The 23,953-nt window shown below is 39.7% G+C and overlaps 1 protein-coding gene across 1 annotated transcript in view; it reads right to left on the reverse strand.

The window, feature by feature from the left end:
* Arhgap6 (Rho GTPase activating protein 6) overlaps window positions 1-23,953 on the reverse strand; it is a 439,497-nt gene that overhangs the window by 72,680 nt on the left and 342,864 nt on the right. The window contains exon 2 of the mRNA XM_013032153.1: window positions 7,378-7,537. Coding sequence (XP_012887607.1) covers window positions 7,378-7,537 — 160 coding nt within the window. The remainder of the gene's footprint in view (window positions 1-7,377; window positions 7,538-23,953) is intronic.

The following is a 23,953-nucleotide window of genomic DNA, read 5'->3' on the forward strand; positions in this document are numbered from 1 at the left end:
TAATCACGAGGGAACCAGCCAAAGGACAAAGTGACCCACTAATGACAGCATAGAAAAAAGAAGGAAAGGCATTGAAATAATGAGCCACAGAACCCACCTAACTCTGTTTGGTCAACTGCCTTGATAATAGCTATGACTTGCTCCATCATATTAATATTATTCTTTAAAATCAAGGGTTGGTCAAGTTTTCTACAGTTCTATACAGTAAATATTTTCAGTTTTGTGAGCCATATGTTTTCTGTTAAAACTATTCTGCTCTGCCTTTGAAACACTATGAAGAAACTACATCAAATATAGAAATAAGTGGACATAGATGACTGAGTGTGTGTGTGTGTGTGTGTGTGTGTGTGTGTGTGTGTGTGTGTGTGTGTTGCTGGCAGTTTGAACTCTGGGCCTTAAGCTCACTTGGCATTGCTCACATGGCTGGAACTATGTAACTTAAGCCACTTCTCCAACTTGGCTTTTTATTTATTTTTGAAAAATTTTAAATGATCCTTGAGTAGTTGTACAAAGGAGTTTCAACTCAACATATCAGTTTGTGAGTTCAATGTATCTTCATCAATGCTACATCTACCATCCTTCCCCTCCATCTCTCCCAACCCAAACCATCAGCCTGACTTTTTTGCTGGGTATTTTGGGGACAAATTGTGGACTTCCCTTCCAGTCTGGCTTCCAATAGAGATCCTCCAGCTTGCAGCCTCCTGAGTAGTTAGGATTACAGGTGTGAGCTACCAGTGCCAAGCAGCATAGATGAGTTCTTTTGATGAGTTTTAATAGTAAAATTCTCTTTCTAACATCAAGAAGCAGGCTGAGTTTATTCCAGGAGCTTTAGGTTGCTACTTCTTTCTGAAAACTCCTTATTTTCCAGAGTTTTCCATTTGTAATCATTTTGTATACACCCACTAATCAAGTGTTTAAATAATCTCGAGGGCATTGACTGAAAATTGTGCAAGTTCAATACAAAAATGGCTTAATTAACTTATCATCTTATTTTCTAAGGAGGCCAGAGGTAAGCCAGTTCTATGGTTCATTAATTCAGTGATTTTCCATCTTTTTTCTCTGTTATCATCAATGGGTCACTTTGTCCTTTGGCTGGTTCTCTCATGATTACAGAGTTGCTATAATAACAGCTTTTGGCATTACTGCTCCTACAGCAGTCTTAAGACTCAGAAAAGAGATTACTCCTTTAACTAATCTGCAAAGTCTGATTGGTTCAAGAGCCATACAGCATTTAATCACTTTTGCAGTACTGGGGTTTGAACTGATGCAACAACAGCAGAGTGATGTCTCCAGCCTTGGTTTTTACTGGTCATTTTTAAAAATGGGGTCTATTTTAGGCTTCCCATTGTTTCTGGGGTAACGGGGGCCTGCAATGTAACCATCTCTCTTGGAGATGGAGTCTCATGGAATTTTCTGCCCAGGTTGGTGTGGAAGCAAGATTCTCCAGTTCTTAGCCCCCAAAGTGACTTAGGAGTACAAGTGGTGCCGGCCACTGTATCCATCTAAGGGTGAAGGAAGGGTCTCTGAGCTTTACTTTCTGGAAACCTACAACATGCTTCTCTCATTCTCCATCTCCTTAATAGCTCGATTATATATGTGAGTCACTGGTGCCTGGCTTTGTTTTTCGTGTGTGTGTGTGTGTGTGTGTGTGTGTGTGTGTGTGTGTGTGTGTGTTTGTGCGCACGCGCACACGCGCACGTCAGTCCTGAGCTTGAACTCAGGTCCTGGGCACTGTCCCTGAGCATTTCTGCTCAAGGTGAGGGCTCTACCACTTGAGCCATCACCCCATTTCCAGCTTTTTTGGTGGTTAATTGGAGATTAAAGTCTCATAGACTTTCCTGCCCTGCTAGCTTTGAACCACAATCCTCAGACCTCAGCCTCCTGAGTAGCTAGGATTATAGACTTGAGCCACCAGCACCTAGCTGGTGCCTGGCTTTTAAATATTCAATTAATACTTATTATTTTACCCATGGAGAAGCCCAGAAAAGGATCCAAAATTTAAAGCTTCTGCTCGTATTTCAAGGATAGGACTTTCTTTGTGATTATCAAGTTTACTTTGAGTTGTCTAGCTCAACAAGGAGAACAGGGCAGTCTTGAAATCCTTGAAAGATGTCAAAAATCAAGCAATAGAGCACTCGCCTTGAGCTGAAGAGCACAGGGACAGCACCCAAGCCCAGAGTTCAAGCCCCATGACCACCCCAAAAATATTTTAAAAACTACAATGACAAAAGGTTTGTCTAAGATGCCAAAGCCTTGCAATAGCTGTTGTTGTTATACTGTGTGTGTGTGAGTGAGAAAGAGAGAGAGAGAGAGAGAGCAAATGTGAGCAGTACAGACAAGGTGCTGATAGAAAAAGGTATATTCTGAGAATATAAAAGAAGGCATTTCTGAATACTGAGGCATAAAGCTTGTGGCTTAAAGAATCATGCACCTGTATGGTACCAGTTCTGAGTAGCACACGGTTGAGAACCATACATGTGAAAGTCCTGAGCTGATTAGAAAGCATATAAGGAGAAAATTAGAAAAGTATTTGTGGGAAGATCACTGTGTTCATCTTGGCCTTTACTGAGGTAGGTGGATGAAGCAGCTTCCATCTTAAAGTATCCCTGAAGTTAACTTGGATAGATAATATCCATTGCTCTATCTTATTTGTCTTTTCTCTATCAACTGACATGGAACTCTTTGAAGACATGGTCTACTGTTGACCTGGTTGTATCCTCCATTACAGCTAAAATGTAAAGTAAAACACATACGTCTTTTCTGGGCTGCATATCCAGGTTGGTGTTAGTAAAGAAAGTAATGCAACAGCCCAGAAAGCCCTGTAGGGGTCCATCCTAGAGTTTGGCTGCAGATGGACAGGCATTAACCAGATGGGTATGGTTCTATCCCTAGGTTAATTTCCATAGCCAGAGAGAAACAGAAGCTCCTGTCCTACCAAGGCTTTCAGAGCCACTGTAAAGAACAAGTAAACATTTTCCATACTCATATTTTTGTTTCTTTTCTTGATTGCCTAGTTTTCATTTGAGCTGCCTCCTAAGACTGAATTATCAACTTGCAAGTAATAATGTAATGGTGAATCAAGTCAGTAGAATCTGACAAATACTAAAAAGAAAAATAGAGCAAAGAAGAGAATAGAAGAAGGTATTATAGAGAATATCAAAGTATATCTCTGATAAGGAGGTACACTTAGTTCCTTAACAGAGATAAGTGTTTGGTTCATTTTTCCAAGGCTGAGGATGTAAAATATATTCCTCACTGTCAGTCTTCAAAAGAGGTTGTCAAAAATAATTTCTTCTTTTCTGTGAAAGAGTACTATAAATAGCTTCAATAGTGAGATCAGTATGTCTTGGACTCATTTTCCACCCGCCTCTTTTCCTTGGAGTGCTAGGATTACCGTGTTCCATCATGCCTGGTCCCCTAACTTCTTTTATTCAACATGCAATCATTGCGTTGGATACTATATTAGTTTCTCACCACTGCTATTACAAATGACCACAAACTTAGTGACAAACAACTCAAATTTATGATCTTACAGCTGTTCAGGTAAAAGTCTGAAATAGGTCTCCCTGTGCTAAAATCAAGGTATCAGCAGGCACGTGTTCCTTTTTGGAGACCCCAGGAGAGAATCTGTTCCTTTTATCCTTGTAACTTCTATAGACCACTTACTTTCTTTGGCTTGTGGCCTATTCCTTTGATCTTCAAAGCAAACAGCCTTGTATCTAACTGGCCATACTTCATTAATCACATCCTTCTCTAGTTTGGGTCTTCTCAGAAAATCCATAATGCCGGGCTCCGGGGGCTCATACCTGTAATCCTAGCTACTCAGGAAGCTGAGATCTGAGGAACCTGATTCAAAGCCAGCCCGGGCAAGAAAGACCATGAGACTCTTATCTCCAATAAACCATCAGAAAGCTGGAAGTGGAGCTGTGGCTCAAGTGGTAGAGTGCTCGCTTTGAGCTAAAGAGCTGAGGGACAGCGCCCAGGCCCAGAGTTCAAGCCCCATGACCAAAAAAAAAAAAAAAAAAGAAAGAAAGAAAGAAAAAGAAAATCTAGGATGTTCTCCCATCCCAATGATCTTAATTGATCACATTCACTAAGTTCAATTTGCTATGTGAAATAATATATTCACAGGCTCAAAGGATTAGGATGTGGCTGTCTTGTGTGTGTGTGGGGAAAGTGTCATTATTATGCTGACCATAGACATGTCCTTCTCACTCTATTCATTAAACTCAACTAGAAAATTCTAACTAGGGCTAAGGAATTCAAAGTACAAAACGAAATGTTTTGTTTTAACAGTTCTGAATTGCTGGGAGGTTCATTTTGCATTTTAAATTTTTAGTTACTAACCCCAGATGGACTTCTGGCTGCCCTGAAATCCTGCAACATTGCTAGTTCATTAGATTCCTTCTTTTCTATTCTTCTTCTCTTTCCTCAAATTTCCAGGTCTTCTTCCCTATCTTTACTTCAAACTGATGAAATGCTTCCTAGTTTACTGGGATGGAAAAGCAAAGTACAGTGACATATCACACAATCTTCCACCATCTTGTAATTCACCGGTACCTGTGCCCGTCTATCTGATATCTATTATTATAGCTCCAGAAAATACAAAACTTTTCACACGTACTTTGGATTCACTGCTGTAGTCCATTTTGGGAAATTACCTCACTGACATCCCGACCCTCCAGACCACAATTCTCTATGTGTTGAATCCTGATAGCTAATGACTATGCTATATCACCCTTCTGAGCCCTGGAAACGCCAGTTACATGGAAGGAGAGGGCTGGCTGGGTATATATCCATAAAGAAACCTGAATAATTTTTTTGGGGGGGGTCTAGTCATGGGGCTTGAACTCTGGGCCTGGGCGCTGTCCCTCAGCTCTTCAGCTCAAGGCTAGCGCTCTACCACTTGAGCCACAGCGCCACTTCTGGCATTTTTCTTTTTGCTTATGTGGTGCTGAGGAATATAACCCAAGGCCTCAGGCATGCAAGGCAAGTGCTCTACTACTGAGCCACCTTCCCAGCCCTGTATAATTATTTTTTAAGTGACAGCAAACAGAAATGTGAGCTTATCTTTCCATTTTCACTTTATCTATTATATCATCGAATATGGTATTATATCTTTAGTTCGAGGCCTTGGCTACTATATCTATATCTATATCTATAGTTTATATGTAATAAACATATATAAATTTTCCTGGGAAAATATTTGTGTGAGTAGTATGACAATGTTTAAAACCTCTACTTGCGCGGCACGAGGGGTGCGGGGGGGGGGCGGTTACATAAGATTAAGTGGCCACATTCAACCCAGCGCTACTGTCGTAGCACTTGGCACAGGCCACATATTCAAAATATGTCAATAAATGTTCCACAATTATATTAACCTCACCCCGAAAATAGCTTCGGAAACTCTTGGGGTATGTCCTATTTTTTTTTCACCCAGCCACCCAATTCCTTCTGTCCTCCGTAAGTGAGAAAATGTATGTGGAAATCATTACTTCCCATTTTGCTAGAAACTATCCAAAATAACACTTATGATACAAAAGTGTCTTCTAACAGCTTAATAGTGTGAATCTTTCTCTTGAAGGTGCTTGGAACCACACAATCTCAGAAAACTGCAATGAAAATGGAACCTCTAGCAGACAGCCTTTAGAACATTGTTCAGTGAAGATTCTGGGAAGGAGTGGGGAGGGGAGGAGAGGGTGAGAATATTGAAAGGGGCGACATTGATCAAGATATATCATATTCATAAGCTGCTTTGTTAAATGGCAACTCCTTTGTACCACTATTTCAAGATAATAAAAAATAAAATCATTATCATAAAAATTATTCAATGTGCTTTCTAAGAGAAGCCAAAACAGGAAATGATCAAACTATTTGGATTTTTAAAAGCAAAGCTACTAAGCATATCTATTCACTGAAAGCTTATCTGATATACCTTCATTCCAGGTTTTAGAAACTTTTCAAGGTCACAATTCATTTCAATATGAATTGGGTTTGCCAACATCTGCAATTTGTTCACAATGGAAAGAACGTCTACTTTCAAGACAAGGATACAGGGCCCTAGAAGTTAAGGTGCATGGATAACCCTGTGAGCTAATTGTGAGGAAGGGACGGGCTTTCTCTCCGCCCTGCAAGCCAATCAGAAGCAGATGAGGGAGGAGAGCTGCCCTCGAGTGAAACTCACGCAATCTGGCAAGTTTTTACAACTGCCCAAGTGATTTTTTTCCTAGCCTTCATGCTAGGGGCATCTAGCTATTAGACGTTTGCTGTTCCTCCTCTGCTTTCCTTTTAAGTTGCAATCACACTGGTCAGTTCTACCACTGGTAGGCAGATATACTGTATTAGTATAGCAATATATGTGTTCATTCTGCTTTACATTTGCCTTCTGTTACACATTAATACAAAACATAAAGTGTCTTGATGATAGTGACAGTCACAGACTGCTATGGATTTAAAGAATTCCAATGCATTCTTCTTATGTTTGTGGGAATCAGGATCTGTGTGAAAGTATCAGCTAAGTAGGTGTGCTGTGCTCCAGTGGGACAGTGGTGAAGCCCAGCTTATGTGCACGTGGTGAAAAAAAATCATACAAGGGGAGTTACCTGCCAGAAAATGTTCCATTCGGAGTTTGCATGAGACCAAAGGAAACGTTAGCAGAATGGTAAACAGTCTCTTCAAATGTTGATTTTGAAATCAAATAAAGACAGATAGCGCTTCTTTCCAACCCTTTAAATTGAACCCTCTAAAAGGTCTTTCCCGCTGCTTACTATGAAGCCATATAGACTGGTGGATATGCATGGATTCCCTGAGTGATACAGCAAGAATGAGAGTAAGAGTGAGTGACCGAGAGAGAGAAAGAGAGAGAGAGAGAAAGAGAGAGAGAGAGAGAGGGAGGGAGAGAGAGAGAGCACATGTGTGCCAGCATGAGGGATTAAACTCAGAGCCTGAGCACTGTCCTTTAGCACTCAAGGCTAGCACTCTACTACTTGAGTCACAGCTCCATTTCCAGCTTTTTGCTGGTTTCATGGACTTTCTTCCCCAGGCTGGCTTGTGATCCTCAGATCTCAACCTCCTGAGTAGCTAGGTTTATAGATATAAGCTGCTGATTCCTGGTAAGTTGGTTGTTGTGAAGCTATGGAAACTGTTGAAATATATATGGCTTCCCTTTTCATACCCCAAGTTGACCTTCCTTTTGGCAAATGTGTTAGCTGACATGCAAATTGTCCTGCTTGGCCATGTCTTTCAAAATGGACATAAATGCCAGGCAATGACCAAGAAGCTAGTGTTTCCTTCCTGTGTTATTATGAGGTGTGGGGAGGCCGTACAAAGCGTGCAGTGTTCCCCAGTAGAAAGGCAGACAGGCACATGGGACCTTACCTTTGGGAATGGTGATCTGACAGCTCAGGTCACAGTCCTGCTGTAACTGATAAAAAGCCACTTCCTGAAGCCGGGCCCGTTCCAGCTCTGAGAGACTCTGGATGGGCACTGACCTCAGCCGCACACTTCGGCCTGACATGCTGTTCCAGGTGAAGTCACCCTGAGGGCCAAGGGAAAAACAACAGTTACACAGCTGGCCTGCTTCTTACAAACCTCATCCTCTCTCTTAGTCAATAGTCAAAGCCACGGATTTCCTAGACACTTGCAAAAATTAAATCTCATGTAGCTGCCGCATCAGATGATCTTTTCTGATGATGCGTACATAAATACAGAGGCTGAAGAAAACTGCTTAGAAAGTGGCAGCAAAGATTTGACTTCCTCTTTTTTTTAACAGGAACACATAGAACTTTTAAAAATTTTTGCATGGCAGTAACAGGGAAAATTCTGTTTCCTGCTCATTGCTGTTGTGTGGATGAGCTATAAAAGTGCAAATGCACTTTCAGAGGCTACTCCGCACCAGAGGCTGGCCCACAACCTTTTGAGCGAATACATACAATGACATGATGAAGGGATCAATATTTTTGCCCAATTTTACATAATATTCAAGGAAGAATAGCACTGTATAAGAAAAATATGATTTCAGGAACTCCTGTAGGCACCAAATGTTTTATTGAAATAGTGTACTAAACTTATTTTAATAACAATGATATTTTCATATCCTTTACACACATGGTTCTGTGTACTTTGAATAATCTCTAGATTATTTTTAATACTTAACAGAATGCAAACTGCTTATGGAATAACTATATAAAAAGTGCTTGAAAGCTGCTTTTGCTCAAAAGGATTAACTTCTTATCTAGGCCCATGAATGAACTAAAACTTATACCTCCCTTGCGTCCATTGGGTATCTAAGTTTCATCGAAGGCATTCACCTTGCAATCATATTGAACCCTTAGAAGAGCAGGACTTATTAATACCATGTTTACAAAGAGGAAAGGAACATCAGCACTAGCAATAACAACTTCCCAAATTAAAGATGGAAACAATGCTCACACTTGTGACGAGGTCTGCTTAATTATGAATTACTGCCCCCTCCCTAATTCTTTGTCTATTTAAATCTAAACCTCATGTCCATGTTCTTAAAATGGCCGAAGTACTATCTATCCATGGCTTCCTGTGCCAGTTAATAAATCTCCCTTTCCTTCCCTTCACCATTACTGGCACTTTACTTGGTATATAGGGCCAAATGGGCAGACTTGACATATGAGAGCCCAGGAGTTGGGCCTGGGGTCTAAAACTCCAGTGTGCATGACAAGATGGTTCAATATAGATGTTGGTGTGTGTGTATACGCATGCACATGCGTGTGTGTGTGTACCTGTTCTGAGGCTGAACTCAGAGCCTGGGTGCTATGTCTGTGAGCTTTTTGGTTCAAGGCTAGCATTCTACCACTTGAGCCATAGCTCCATTTCCATGGTGGTTAATTGAAGATAAGAGTCTGATGGATCTTACTGTATGGGCTTGGTTCAAACTACAATCCTCAGATCTCAGCCTCCTGAATAGCTAGCATTAGAAGTGTGAGCCACCGATGCCCAGCTAGATGTTAACTTTTAATTGGGAGAACTTTTTATTCAAGGTTAGTTTAATATGTGGATGTGGAATCTAAGTGTAAGGAAGGTGAACTGAACCTAAAGTATATACTTACAAATATATAGTATGTTCTTATTATAATAATATCAAAACTAGAGAAACATATAATGTATATATACATATATATATATGATATAATGGTAAAGATGATAAAACTGAGCCTTAGTGAGTTTAAATAAGTTTTGTTAAATCATGAGGACACGAACTAAGAAGCTATGGCTTTAAAGTCTACAGCATAATTGTAACTGCTGAGTTTCTATAACACTCTAATGAATTATTTGATCACAATAACTATAGACATATGACCAATGACAATGCTTATTTATGGAGATGCTTGTTAAAATACTGATAGTCAACCCAAAAATTCCCACAATCATATGTTTGAATAACCAAAGTCACGTCTCTGCTGCCCACTGAGAATGCTGGGCTCTCTACCCAGGGCACACAGTGAGAAATGGGTGGCCTAAGAAAGAATGGCACAGTCTTCGGAAACCCAGTGTTACTTTACAAAAGAGGGTTTCCTACAAATTACAAGCAGTAGCCACAGTGACACAGATTTAAAGAATCACCTATCTCTCCATAATTAGAAAAAATGCAGAGCACAGAGAGCTCCCGGCTCATACAGGCAGAGACTCATTGCAGGATCTTGGAACAGTTTGGTTAAAGAAGTCATTTACCTTAAAAGAAGGACATTGGAGCCAGATGCCAGGATGGCTCACACTTGTAATCCTAGCTAGTCAGGAAACTGAGATCTGAGGATCATGGTTCAAAGCCAGCCAGGGAAGACAAACCTGTGAGACTCTTATCTCCAATAACCAGCAAAAAGCTGGAAATTGAAGGTGTAGCTCAAAGGGTAGAGTGCTATACTTGAGCGAAAAAGTTAAGGCATAGCATCCAGGGCCTGAATTCAAACCCTAACACACACACACTCCAGGGCCTGAATTCAAACCCCAACACACACACACACTGGGCAAGTCAGAACACACACACACACACACACACGGCAAGTCAGAAAGATTGGCCCAGACACACACACTGGGCAAGTCAGAACACACACACACACACACACACACACACACACACACACACACACGGCAAGTCAGAAAGATTGGCCCAGATACTTTACTTTTGCTCATTCTGTTCACACACACACACACACACACACACACACACACACACACACACACGGCAAGTCAGAAAGATTGGCCCAGATACTTTACTTTTGCTCATTCTGTTGACAACTTCCTACCTAGAACGTTAATTCCAAAGTGTGTAGCATTATGCTATATTTTCAGCATTTTCCCCTTTCTTTGAGGTTACATTTATTTCTTCAATAAGTGGAGCTATTATACTCTAGAAGGAGCAGAAATTGGATGTGGGAAGTAAAAAGCACAGAGTATCAAACATTGACAGCTTCTGGGGAAGCAGGCTCAGGAAAAGGGCAGTGGAGGAAAAAGATGTTCCGTTTTAGACAAGGGAGCCAGGCAACACTTGAGCAAGGGCTATGGAAGCCAGGGCCTTGTGTGTGTGTCAGTGGTGACATGTATGAATTTACATTCAGTGGATAATGAAGACTAATAGTGCGCAGGAGTGCTCAGGGAAGATGCTATTGGCAGGGCTGTGGGGAGATGAACGAGTGAGCAAAATGTGTAGAGGGCTGTCTACTCATTCAAACTCAAGTAAGTTCTTCCAGGACCAGCTTATTTTAGATTTCCCCCCTTTGATATCACCACACAAAGCACAAGTTTCAGCAGTTTGGAATTGTTTGTACCCTTTACTTGCATCCTCCAGACTTAGGATATCACAAAGTATATTTTCAGTGAATTGTTTTTCTCTGCAAATGGTAAGTCCCAGATGAGTTTGTGACTTTTAGATAGGAAGGATAGGTACCTAAGGGAGTTGATTGCTGTTGGAAATGTCAAAATGTAACCATATGTCTGTTTTTTGAAAGCATTTAAAAATGTGACCAATAGTGGGTTTAATTAGCTCTGGCAGGGGATAGTGAATCTTTTTTTTTTAATTAAGCTTTTTTTATTATTAAGGACAGGATAGTAAAATTTTTAGGTTTTGTGGGCCTTGTGGCTTCTGCTGTAATAACACAACTCTACCTTTGGAGCACAAAAGTAGCCTTAGGCAATTTATAAGTGAATGGGTTTAGCAAATTTCAATAAAACTTCATTTATAAAAACAGATGATAAGCTGGATTTAACTAGTATGGTATACTATTGCCAATCTCTGAATATAGCTTATGAGGAAGTAAACCAATTTCTACAAGGAATACTTTGCTTTTGTTTACTCTATCTTCCTGATTAATTCACACAGTATATTTAGGAAACATCTCTTACATTTTAAGTACTATAGTAGATTTTGAATTATTGTGATGATGACACATCCTGGTCTTCAAAGGGTTAACCTTCATATAGGAAGACCACAAGCAGTCTACAACATACACAGATTGTGCTAGTAGAAGTAAACACCAAATGCAGAAGGGGCCATCTGTTTGGAGATCAAGGAAGTCATGATAGAAAAGGTAGTAACACAATGCAGATTTGAAAGGTGAAAGAGAGGGATAAGAGTTTGTCTAGTAGAAATGCAGCTTTGGAGAAAACCAAAGGTACTGTGGCAAGTGAGGTTGAAAGAACAGGCGTAATCAGAATGCTATACCGTGGGAAGGAAAGACCAGCAGGGGTGACGTGAAGCTAAGTAGAATCCAGGGCCTCTAGAGCATTTGCTGTGGACAGTGCCATAGTATATTCGATTTTTGTCTACAGGCAAGGGCTAGTCACTCGAGAACCTTGAGTTAGAGAGGAACATGGTCAGAAATGGGAAATGTGATTAGAAATAAATTTCATAAGGAATTGAAAGAAAGAGTGAGTTAAAGATGCTGACAAGATGCCAGGCTAAGTATGATGTGATTCAAACTTGAATAGACATTTTAATGAGCTACAAAATGCCAGAGTACAAGGGTAGAAAATCAATGTGATGCTATGTGATTCAGGGAAGAGCTAATTCAATATATTCATGCCCACTCATTATCCTTCAAAGAAGCACTGACATAAATACAAAAGGTCAATGCCACCACAAAGTGACAAACAAACACCCACAAAGAGTACCAAAGCCCATCAGTACAGCTTTGAAAGTGCTTCTGGCTGTTTCTCAACTCTAAAAATCTGTGTTCTAGGCCAGCGTTTTTTCTTTGGTGATTGTTTATCTCAGAATAGATGACTCATTGTATGACTTTCTCAATCCTATTCTTGAGTGGTTGTCATTGGATTTTTTTTAAGGATTGAAATGGATGATTCTAAATTTGCTTCAATTTAAAAAACGTAGGTGTTGTTTTAAGTCCTGTTTTGTGGTTTTTGTGGTGTTAGGGATCAAACTCATCCTACTAGGCATACATTCTATCACAGTGACAGCTCCAGCTAAATGTAGGTGAAATTGCAACTGGCACCCTGCCTCTGAATAGACGAAAGACCCTGACAGTTATAAAAACATCCTTTACTTCTTTGATACAATGTGGCAATATTAATAAAGAGTGGCATGTATGATAAAAAGATATACCATAGCAGTTCTTTGTGGAAGTTGATGTTGCCCACAAGGGAGACATCTGGCCATGTCTCAAGACTTTTTTTTTAAATGATCACAGCTGGGCAGGAGAAAGGTATGTTTGTGCTATTAGTACACGCAGGCTGAGGATTCTGCAATTCATCCTATAATGCATAGCAGAGTCCTCTGTAATAACGGACTATTTGGTACAAAATGTCAATACTTCAGCAGTTGAGAAACCCTGGCATGACATACATTAGGTCTGCTATGAAGTTCAAATTGCAAGAGAAATCCCTCAAAATAGTGGTGTCAGGACACAGTAATAATTATTTATACATTTTGCTAACCATCCAAGGCATGATTGACATATTCTTAAGCATCTCCTGTATTATTATGTACAAAAACAGAATCAGAGGACTTATTTTGAACTAGCTTAGAGACAAAGAAATACCACAAAACAATTTAGAAGAAGCAATCAATTGAGAAAAAGTCACCCGCAGCATTACCTAACGATAGTGTCTTTCCTGCCAGAAGCATGTATCTCCATATGTGCCAAACAGAAGCAACTTAAAGTCTATGGCTCATCCAGAAAGATCATTCTTTTGAGCTAACCTGTAGCTTTACAGACAGACTTAATTCACCCAAGAAATAGAATTGATCAAAATAATTTCGGTTTTGGTCTTGACACATTATTTTCTTATATTCTTGGGGGCTGGTCTCTAACTGTAGCAGTTCTTTAGCCACATCCAGTACTAAGGGGACCCACAAGGGGTGATACAGGGCTGTTCAAATGGTGGTCTATGGATGTAAGGTGGACAGGTGAACGTTGTCTGTCATGTAGCTTTCTGGGCTCTAAGGAAACTTTAGGAATTAGTGTCACAAGAAATAGGAACAAACCACCTCTCATGAAGGAACATGCGAAGATGATGATTATTTTTGCTCAGTGTAGGTTGAGACCTTCTAGGTTGGTGATGCAGACTTGGGCTCAATTGATGGGAATTTTTGGGCAAGATTTGGACCATCTCTGAGCCTTCTTTCTCACAAGTAGCTGAATAAAAAGCAAGGTTTAGTTCTCAGGTGTATAGGGATTGTACAAGACAATGCAGATGATTTTCTTGTAGAAGAGCGTATTAGCTTCTGATAAGCTGTGAAGAAGTGGTAATTTAAGTTGTAATTAATACTAACCATCATCATTCTAAATTTGTATCTCCATCTTAAGCCTGGCAGCTCTAGTGACACCAAAGTCATTAGAAATACGTGGCAAATCTGTGAATAGATAGTTCTAGTATGTGTCAGTTTTTCTACATTCCAGCTGCACTATAGTTCCACAAGATGAGAAGCAGAAGAAAAGATCTAGTAGATAGGCTAGGGCCTGGAAAGTGGTCTGCTTGTTAGATCAGTCACACCAAGGGCCAAATTTCTTGACATTTATGTCTTATTGAGATTGGTAGTCAGTTATTAATAATTAGTAAAGCCAAGTTTCCCAGGTAATCATAATGTGTTGCTAAAATGTGGCATAAGTTTAAATATGAAGCCCACAGCCAATATTTCTGAAAAGGTCTGACTTGTTCTTTATAATTCCAAATAAACACGAGGTGATAAATGTCAAGCAGCTCCCTTCTTCATGAGCTTCCAGAGAAAACAGCATGTTCATGTGGCTGTCATACCCTTGGTTACACTTTTTAAAAAGGTTATTCCTCGATGACTCAATAGGATAACATTTGCTGACTTTTCTTCATTCTTCAAGCACACCTCAACTGATCTTTTTGGGAAGAGATTACTATATACATTTTAATATTTGATTTATTGATTCTGGCCTTTAAAAATAACTGAGGAGGTACTGGAGCTCAGTGGTAGAGTGCTTGCCTTGCATACATGAGGCCCTGGGTTCGATACCTTAGCACCACATAAGCAAAAAAAGTGGGAAGTGGCACTGTGGCTCAAGTGGTAGAAAGCTAGCCTTGAGCTGAAGAGCTGAGGGACAGCGCCCAGGCCCAGAGTTCAGGCCACACAACCGACAAAAGCAAACAAATAGACAAAATAACAACAACAAATGGAGGCTTTTCTTTTCTCTCACTTCCTTTTTGGTTTTTCTCTTCTTTTTGTTTTGTGCCAGTACTGGGGCTTGAACTCAGGGCCTGTGCACTGTACCCTTAGCTCTTTCAATCAGGCTGATGCTCTACCAATTGAGCCACATCTCCACTTCCAACCTTTTGCTGGTTAATTGGAGATAAAGAATCACACAGACTTTACTGCCTAGGCTGGCTTCCAACTTCAATCCTCAGCTCACAGCCTCTTGAGCAGCTAGGATCACAGAAAGCAGGAATTCTAGAAGATCATGCACAGTTGACAATGATAGTAATAATCCATTTTAAGTTTTTCCTTTGGTATATTAGTTATTTTTATTGCTATATGAGGAGTGTCCAAACATGTCACAGTAATATGATGAAAAAAATCCATGTCACTCATTCAACAAATACTTATGTGAGCGCCTTCTACAAGGTTTCTTCTCAAGCTACTTGAGGTTCATTAGTGAACAACGTTGTCCTCGTATAGCTTGCAGGCTGATGGAGGAAAACATAAAACAAACACACACAATAAACATTAAGTTATACAAAGTTCTACAAATTACAAGGCCATAGGTTCTGGAGCAGCAGAAATAATAGAGGGACAGAGAGGGCTTCCTGGGGAGCATTCCGGAGAATGAGCTATGTGAGCCAGCCTTTAAGAATGTGATGGGATAAGCAGGCAGAGTCTGACACAGAAGGTCGATGTGGTTTAGTGGCTAAAAGTAAGGCCTGCCTGGCTTTGGCCTCTAGTTCTGTTACTTCACATCTATTTTTTAAAAGCAAGCTACTTCCATGAGTCATGACTCATTTTCTTCAGCTACAAAATGGGAATGATGAGGATTTTGCTGAAAACATGTTGGCTCACCAGGAATCCTCCAACTACTGTCTGTGAGTCAAATCTTGCCCACGGAGTGGTTTTTGTAAATGGAATTTTATTAGAGTACAGTCACACTCAGTCATGGGGGTGTTATCCATAGAAACCTCTAGCTGAGTTCTTGTAACAGAGATGGGCTGACCCATAAGGCTGAAAAGACGGACTCTAAAGCCCTTTACAGAAAGTTTTCTGACTACTGGACTAGACTAAAAGAAGAGGCCTATTTATCACGGGGATTTGCTTTTGAGTCAATATTTTAAAGATTTTGTTACTTTGGTAAATAAATCACATGATAAGGCTAGGTTTTGAGATATGATATACTATGTATGTTCTAGGCTGAAATAGATGTGATTATCTGAAATGGTCTGTTTGCCTGGATAATTAATAAACTCAAGAGCTAGAAAGGAATGATGTCAAAATCAGTGCTAGGCTAAAACTACCCAGAAAAACAAATGTCACTTGTATCTTGTTAACATAAAGAGGACACCACCACATATTAGAAGATCCCAAGTACAAAAGTATCAGGGTGAAAGTCCTGCTTTATTTCCTGTGGAGTTTTCAACCAGCTATGGTAAGCATTCTTAGTTTTAAACTTTATTCAAATCCTGGATGGGAAGGAGGTAGACTAGACTGCACACATCCCAGGGCTGTAGTAAAATGAAAGCATTTGTGTGAGTTAAAACATATATCCGGGATAATGCCAGAACTTGACAATTGTGCTTGCCTTTCTATAATTAAATTTAGTTCATTGAAATTAGACCAGTCCAGAGATGAATTAGACCGGGATGATTATAGATGGTCCAACTTTCTGCTAGTTACCATTCTAAATGCTTTATTTATATTCTCTTATTTACTTCTTCCAGCAACCCTAAGGATGACAACATCATTATCCTCATATTAGAGGTGAAGAAATTTCTTTTTAATTTGTAACTTTAAAGGTGAAGAAATTGAGGTATAGAGCTTAAGGACTTGCCAAGACCACACACTGCATAAATGATAGAGTTGGGGCTTGAAGCCAAGCTTCAGCCCCCAGCCTCTAGAATTTAAATTCAGAACTACTATAATACATATATTTATAGGTAAATATATATATATATATATATGTAGATATAGATATAATCACTTCTCAAGGTAAACCAATCTGAATCCTTTGCTTCTCAAATAAGCACAGGGATGGCTATTAGTGAAGAAACTCTTACAACAGTGGAGCGAAACTTGAGAGTCAAGTTTCATCTCTCTCTCTCTCTCTCTCTCTCTCTCTCTCTCTCTCTGTCTTCATCAGAAGACTATAGACAGGGAAGCCAGACTCATTTTAAAATCTAGATTAAGCCAAGTGCTGGTGGCTTACTCCTGTAATCCTAGCTATTCAGGAGGCTGAGATCTGATGATTGCAGGTCAAAGCCAGCCTGGGTAGAAGGTCATCAGACTCTTTTTTTTAAAAAATTTAATTTTATTCTCAAGGTGATATACAGGGTGGTTACAGTTACACACATAAGGTAGTGAGTACATTTCTTGTCAAACATTAATACCACCTCCCTCATTCCTTCTCTCTAATAGACTACTCAAAAACATGTCGGAAGTGGTGCTGTGGTGCAAGTGGTAGAGGGCTAGCTAGCCTTGGGCACAGAGGGTCTCAGGGACAGAGCCCAGCCCTTGAGTTCAAGCCCTAGGACTGGGGGAAAAAGATTATGATGTTCCTTTTCTAAAATAGATCATATCAGATTCATTATTAGCCTCCGTTAGTATCTGAGTTATTCTCCCAAACCTGTAGCTATCATGCCCATAGTACCTAAAATGTTATACAACAAGCAGTTGAGAGAGGAAGATTAGCCATTTTAAAAGACCTTGTCAGACCTCAAACCAGCCTGTGCCTGAATCTTACAGAAATCAACCTAATTATACTGCTCTGTTTAATAGCATACATGCCTTCCTATTCCAATTGCTCATTTCATGCTGCTGCACCATCACTAATTAATCTGAAAATGAAATGCTTTTCAGTCTCTATTGGCACAGGTAGCTCTTTCCTGCCATACATCTCAGATAGTGATCAATCCACTTCTCTTTTAATATATATATATATATATATATATCAGTTAATATAAAGGAGATACATAGAGGGGTCGCAGTTACCTAAGTCAGATATAGTACATTCTTTTCACAGCGTCCCCTTCCCTCATTTTTCCCAGTTTTTCCCTCCCATCCTCACCCACAAGTTCTATAGTTCATTTTTAACATAGTGTCTAATGAGTACCACTGCTGTATTTGTTCACTCTTTGTCCCTCCATTTCTGTGTCCCCTCTTACCCCCTAAAAGACAGACAAATGAACAAATGAGACAAAAGGTAAAGAGAACAAAAACAGCAACAAAGAAAAAAACCCTCTTGTTCCCATTTCTTCAAGTTCATTCCAGTAAATATTTTATATGATCATATGAACATAGCTATTGAGCCTCTGTGGATCTAAGAATATTCTCTTTTGGTTTCACTGTATGAATGTCTAGAGCCCTATATAATCTATCCTGTTCTGGTGTACTTTTTTGGTCTTTTCCCATGCAGTGTTTCTTCCCAAATGTGAGAGCATCACAATATTGCATCAAAACTATCTTCAGGGAAAGAAGTGTATACATACATACATATATTGCTTGCCCACAGGTTCTATTCACCACATCCTTGCTGTCCTCTATGATCGCATGGACCTAAGCTTGAAGGAGGAACTTAAATCTGTTCTTTTTTTTAAAAGGAAAATTATTTTTTGGTGAAAAACACATCCTGAAATGACAGAGTATATCAAGTGTCAGAAACGGCCCAGCTGGCATAGCTGAGGCTCCCATGATACCTTTTGTTGCCAGAGAAATCAGCTACTGTGAATTATGAGACCAAACAAAAAATGCAATCTTCTTATTAGACAACTAGAAAGCTCCTGTTCCTTTAGACTAGAGGAATAGAGACTGGGGGGGGGGCGTTAAAAGGGAGAAGGAAAGGGAGGGAGGGAGAAAGGATGAGGGAGCAGGAGAGAGGGGGCAAGAAGAGAGAGGGAGGGAGGAGAGAGAGGGAGGGGGAAGAGAGAAGGAGGGAGGAGAGGGGGGCTGATGAGCTGCTGAGGAGGGAAGAGAGAAATTGAGACTAGATTCCCTGCTCCTTATTTTAATAAGTAATTTTGAGGAAATATACTGGAGTTAAGAAAGGAAAATCCCTTGGTCCACAGGGATCTACAAATGGTAATTGGATTGTAACTGTGCAAACTGTCCTTATTAGGAATGGACTAAAGAATGCTGGCTGCTTCTGGGAACCCCTTCCCCCACTTGGAGAGCATGATAAAGCATATAGAATGTTGTCTTTGTTTAGGAAAAATGGTCCAATCTTAAATATTTAAAAGAAAAACACTGACTTCTTCCACAAACTTTCAAAACAGCAAGGTTTGGTTCTCCTTCATACTGAAGCATAACACATGCTCTTCATTTCATGCTCTTTACAGAACAATCCTCCCTGAGAACTTGCTCATTTCCTGAGCAGAGAGTGTGGAGGTCAGTGGCAACGCAGCCACGTGACCATGCTTAAGAGGGTGCAGGTGGGGGGTGGAGAGGGGAGCTAAGGGTAGACTCCATAAACAAGATGAAAAATGTAAGATTAAAATCATATCCCAAACACATACCTTGATGTGTGTATATTCCACGTGATACTGAACCAAACAGAATTAGGTTCAACTGGGGATCTTTGTTTCTCAGTTCAGACATAAAGTTATGCAGTAATTCTCTCATGGGTCTCAAGTGATTTCTAACCCCCCCAAATCACTGTGATTATAACTGACAAACTGCAAAATGATTTCTTGGAAGATTTTACTGATTCCAATTACATACTTCTGTGAGGTTAATCATGAAGGCCACTCATAGTTTCGGTTGCTGCTGGTATTTCTTTAGCATAAGAAAGAATAAAAAGAACAAAATGAGTTAGATGGTTTTCTTTACTAGGAAGATGTACCTGAAAAAAAAACACAGTGAAAGCTATCTGTTACTGTGTTATTATTTTACATGAAACTGATAAACATACAATTTATTTTCATTATTGGGAAAATGATCTCTTAGCTTAGGAAATGATGACAGCAACATGTGATCTGGTTGAATGATGACTGCCAGGCATTGTTCTAAGCATTTTATAAGTATTGATTCATTTATCTGTCAAAAGCATTTTAAGAAGCTACATTATCTTTCTATTATGGATGAGCAAACAGAAACTTAGAGAAGCAACTTTCCCAAAGATTCAGCTCTTGAGTAATGCAGCTGTGATGCCAATCTTTACAGAGTTTACACAGAAACTGGAAAACAAAGCCATAATCCATAGTGAGCATTATAGAAGCCAGCTTGTAAGTATCCTTCAAGGAAGAGAGTCTTTAAAAAATAACAATTGGGACAAGCAGAAAAGGTCAAAAGCTATGTACATATGACCATATAAGATGATGTTAAGTGAAATGAACCCCAAGATAGGGACACAAGTGGATTTTTCTTTCTTGCTATTGCTTTTAACATATTTAAAATGTACTATGTGATTTTTTTCTTTCTCTTGTATGTTCTTCTCCCATGGTATAACCCCTGTTTTCACTGTATTTGATTCCAGTGCCCTGCATCTTGTATATACATTTTTCTAGTTTGGGGAGGGGAAGGGAAATACCAAAATGCTGAAACAAGGATACAGGATGACCCATTGTAACAATGACATGTACAAGACACTATGTTGAAAATGAACTTTACAACTGGGGGCAGGGAGGAAGAGTTGGGGAGGTGGGGAGGGAAGGGATGGTAGAGGAAAACAAAGGGAGAGGTAACAATGCTCGATAAAAAATGTACTCATTACCTTACTCATCTAACTGTAACCCTTCTGTACAGTATTTTTACAATAAAAACATATAAAAAATAAAAAAAATTAAAAAGAAAAATTTACTTAAGCCTGAAGTAGTCTATTAAATTATTTGATAGAGACATATACCAAGTCAATGAATGCATCATGAGAAAGTAACTATTCCTTTAAGTGAGTAATATCAATTTCAAGAGATAATGTCTTGTGAAATTCCTAATCTGTTTTAAGCGAGTTAAACTAAGTGAGGCTGCCAAAAGAAATGCAGAAATAATAGGAACGTTGCACATTTGGCATTCTTTGGAAAAATGCATTTAAGCCAGAAGAACAAAGGGTGAAGATAAGGAATGCTCTTTAAGATTTAAATATCAGCCCTTTAAGCAGAACCAATAAGAGGCCAAAAAGTCACCCAAATAGTCCTAGAAATAAATACCAGGAAGTAATTAAAACCAGAAAAAAATGCTGAGAACACAACAATCATTTTTAAAAACCATTTAACCCTTCATAGCCAAGGATGTCAAGAAATAATTTACAGCCTTAGAATCAATACCATTAAGAATTCACCGTACCTCCTACGCTCTTACTTTAAATTAATTCTGTTCATATCACGGATAGTATTTTACATATTGAAGGCAAATGTATAGAACTACTCTGTCAAATTGTTTTGAGTTGAATACATTTGTTTTGTTTCTTTTATCCATGCACCTTTTAAAAAATAAGTTTTTTATTGTGAAAATACTGTCCAGAGGGGTTACAGTTACATGAGCAAGGTAATGAGTACATTTCTGATTCTAGCACTATGGCTTAAAACTCTCCCCTTTTTTTGTGCCAGCCTTGGGGAATGAACTTGGGACCTGGGCTTTTTCACTAACAGCTCATGCTCTATTATTTGATCCATTACTGCAGGCACAAGTCACTAACATCTGGCTTAAAAGTATAGACTATGCATGAAAATCTGCTACTTTAAAGAATGCAGTGGAAATTTGGTGTCTTGTCCAGGTGCTGATGGCTTATGACTGTCACCCTTGCTACACAGGAGGCTAAGAACTGAGGATTGAGGTTTATAGCCAGCCTGGGAAGATAGACCTGAGATTCTGAGAGACTCTTATCTCCACTTAACCAGTAAAAAGCCAGAGTAGAAGTTTGGCTCAAGTGCTAGAGTGCCAGCCTTGAGCACCAATAAAAAGCAGGTATAAATCCTGTATTAACACATCAGGTGTGCATGCATGTGCATGTGCGTGTGTGCGCGCACACACACACACACACAAATAGTGTCTTTTAGATGCATTATCAGAGTCTGCTTTGGGACTTTTCAGAATGTCCAGTGGCTAGATGACAAGCAGAAGGAAAAAAAGACTCTGTTGCTGCTACTTGCTTCCTTAACCACAGCTGTCTGTCCTCTCCTCATTCTAAGCACTGAGAACTTGGTCTAATTTCTAACATTCTCCTGTAACTCCTGTGACCTGTCTTCAAGAGGAGTAGCTTTCAAACCTAAAATCTACCATGATAACAAAGTGTTAAATAACTCCAAAGCCACCTGAAAACGATAAACCTGAAAAGGGCCAAACCACAACCTATAACATCTCATATTCCCTGGGTGCTTATTGCTTTCCTGAATATTCACTTCACTCTAGGGCAAGTAGAGAATTATGTCTGTTTCTCAGCTTAATCAGCTTTTCCAAAGCCACACAACTGGGAAGTAAAAAGTTGAGGTTCATGCCCAGCAGTCTGCCTCCAAAGGCAGCATGTTTAAAATCCAGGCTCCATCCCAGCATGCCCGTGACCTTCTTATCACTTGGAAGACATATACACAGGAAGTGTGTATGGCAAAGAGCCTCCAACAGAGATACAAAGCCTGTCTTTAACTGGGAGGAATCTGGTAAATCCATGGAGGGCTGCCGTGTGCTCCATTTTTATGGAATTGTAGCATAGACATAGACTGGAACAGAGGTAAGCAAGAGGAACACAAAAGAAAGTCCACTGGGTAATGGCTTGTAAAAGGAAGGTGAAGGCTGGTGTTTCCCTTAAGGAGAGAGGAACAGGCATTTTAGAAACCCTCCTGAATGTGAGTTCCTTGGTAAGTAAGTTCAGGAATAGGTAAATAAATACCATGGAAACGGTGCTTTAGGAAAGATGGATGAAGATGGATGGTGCAGAGAAGATGAGAAGGGGAGGAAGGGAAGCAAACACTGCGAGCCACAACATGTGAGAAGAAGCCTCCAGAATGGCTTCAGTCCACAAGAAGCAACTCTAGGTAGCAAGCAAATAATCGGACCTTGAAGAAAAATCTCTGGTCAATCTGATATACCTGGAGAAACAGGATTTTTTTAAATTTGATTTTATTGTAAAGATGCTGTGCATGAGTAAGGCAATGAGTACATTACATGTTGATCATTGTTACCCCTTCCCTTGTTGTTGTCCCACTACCCCTAGTATGCGAAATGTGCAGTTCATTTTATGTAGCTGGGAGTGTGGAGCTGTCAGAGGTCATTCTCTGTGGGTTCTCACAGAGGACTCTGAATGGGACACTGGTTCTAGTAAGTTCCAGAGAATGACTTTGCTTTCACAGTTGCTTTTCCTACCCATCTAAGTAAAAAGTTCTGATTTATGAGATTGGATGATGCAGGTTTCTCCCAACAAGGATGTCCAATGAGAGGTTCCTCTTCAGGGTTCATATGTCATGTGAACTCTTTGTAAGACAAGTCATTTATTCCAAAATGGAGCAATTCATGCACACTAAACATGGGAGGCCTGTTCTGAAACAGGATTGTCTAAGTGATAAGGGATGCTGAAATAAAGTTATTCCATACTGAAGAACTCAATCCCAAATCAGATATTACAAATCAGCAGGAAATAAAACAAGCCTAGAACAAGGATAGATGAGTATCACATTTAGGAGATAGATAACTATGTGAAATTTCTTAGGCCAACTAAAATAGGCAGCACCAGCAAAATTGCCAAAGTAAATTCTTTTCTGCTTTCTGTTGTCAGTGCTGCATTTTAAATTTTGTTTTATTAATTGCCCCAAACACATCTCAAAGTCTCCTCTCTATTGATTTCTTGCCTAATGAGAAAGGAAAACAATTTCCTCAATGGTACATGAGACTTACTGCATATATTACATTAATGAATTAGTTTTGAGTGCCAGAATATCTGTAGCCTTCAATCACTTCTAATTTGTTGCCTAAAATATGAGTATGGACAAGGAACTTTTTAGTTTCAGTTTAAGATAATTTATCTCAGTAACTCTTCTAATAAGTAACCCAAGGTCATTATAAATTGTATGAGTTCATTCAGAGTGGAAGGGAGCAACATTTGGATTTGATTTAATCTTAATTGATTTGAATTTAAGTACTCACAAGTGACTTGCAGTTACTATATTGGACAGCACAGGTATAGATTGATTCCAATGGACACCTCCGGGTGACACCTGTTGTTCTGGCTGGGATTGGGGAGATGAGGAGGAGGAGGAGGATAGGATTGGGGAGATGAGGAGGAGGAGGAGGATGGGATTGGGGAGATGCTGGTGTGGAGGACGAAGGGATTCAAGAGGAGATGGTGATGTTCACATCTGGTGGAGCATTTCACAACTT

The sequence above is a fragment of the Dipodomys ordii genome, unplaced genomic scaffold, assembly GCF_000151885.1.
Source record: "Dipodomys ordii isolate 6190 unplaced genomic scaffold, Dord_2.0 Scaffold150, whole genome shotgun sequence".
Lineage (NCBI taxonomy): Eukaryota > Metazoa > Chordata > Mammalia > Rodentia > Heteromyidae > Dipodomys > Dipodomys ordii.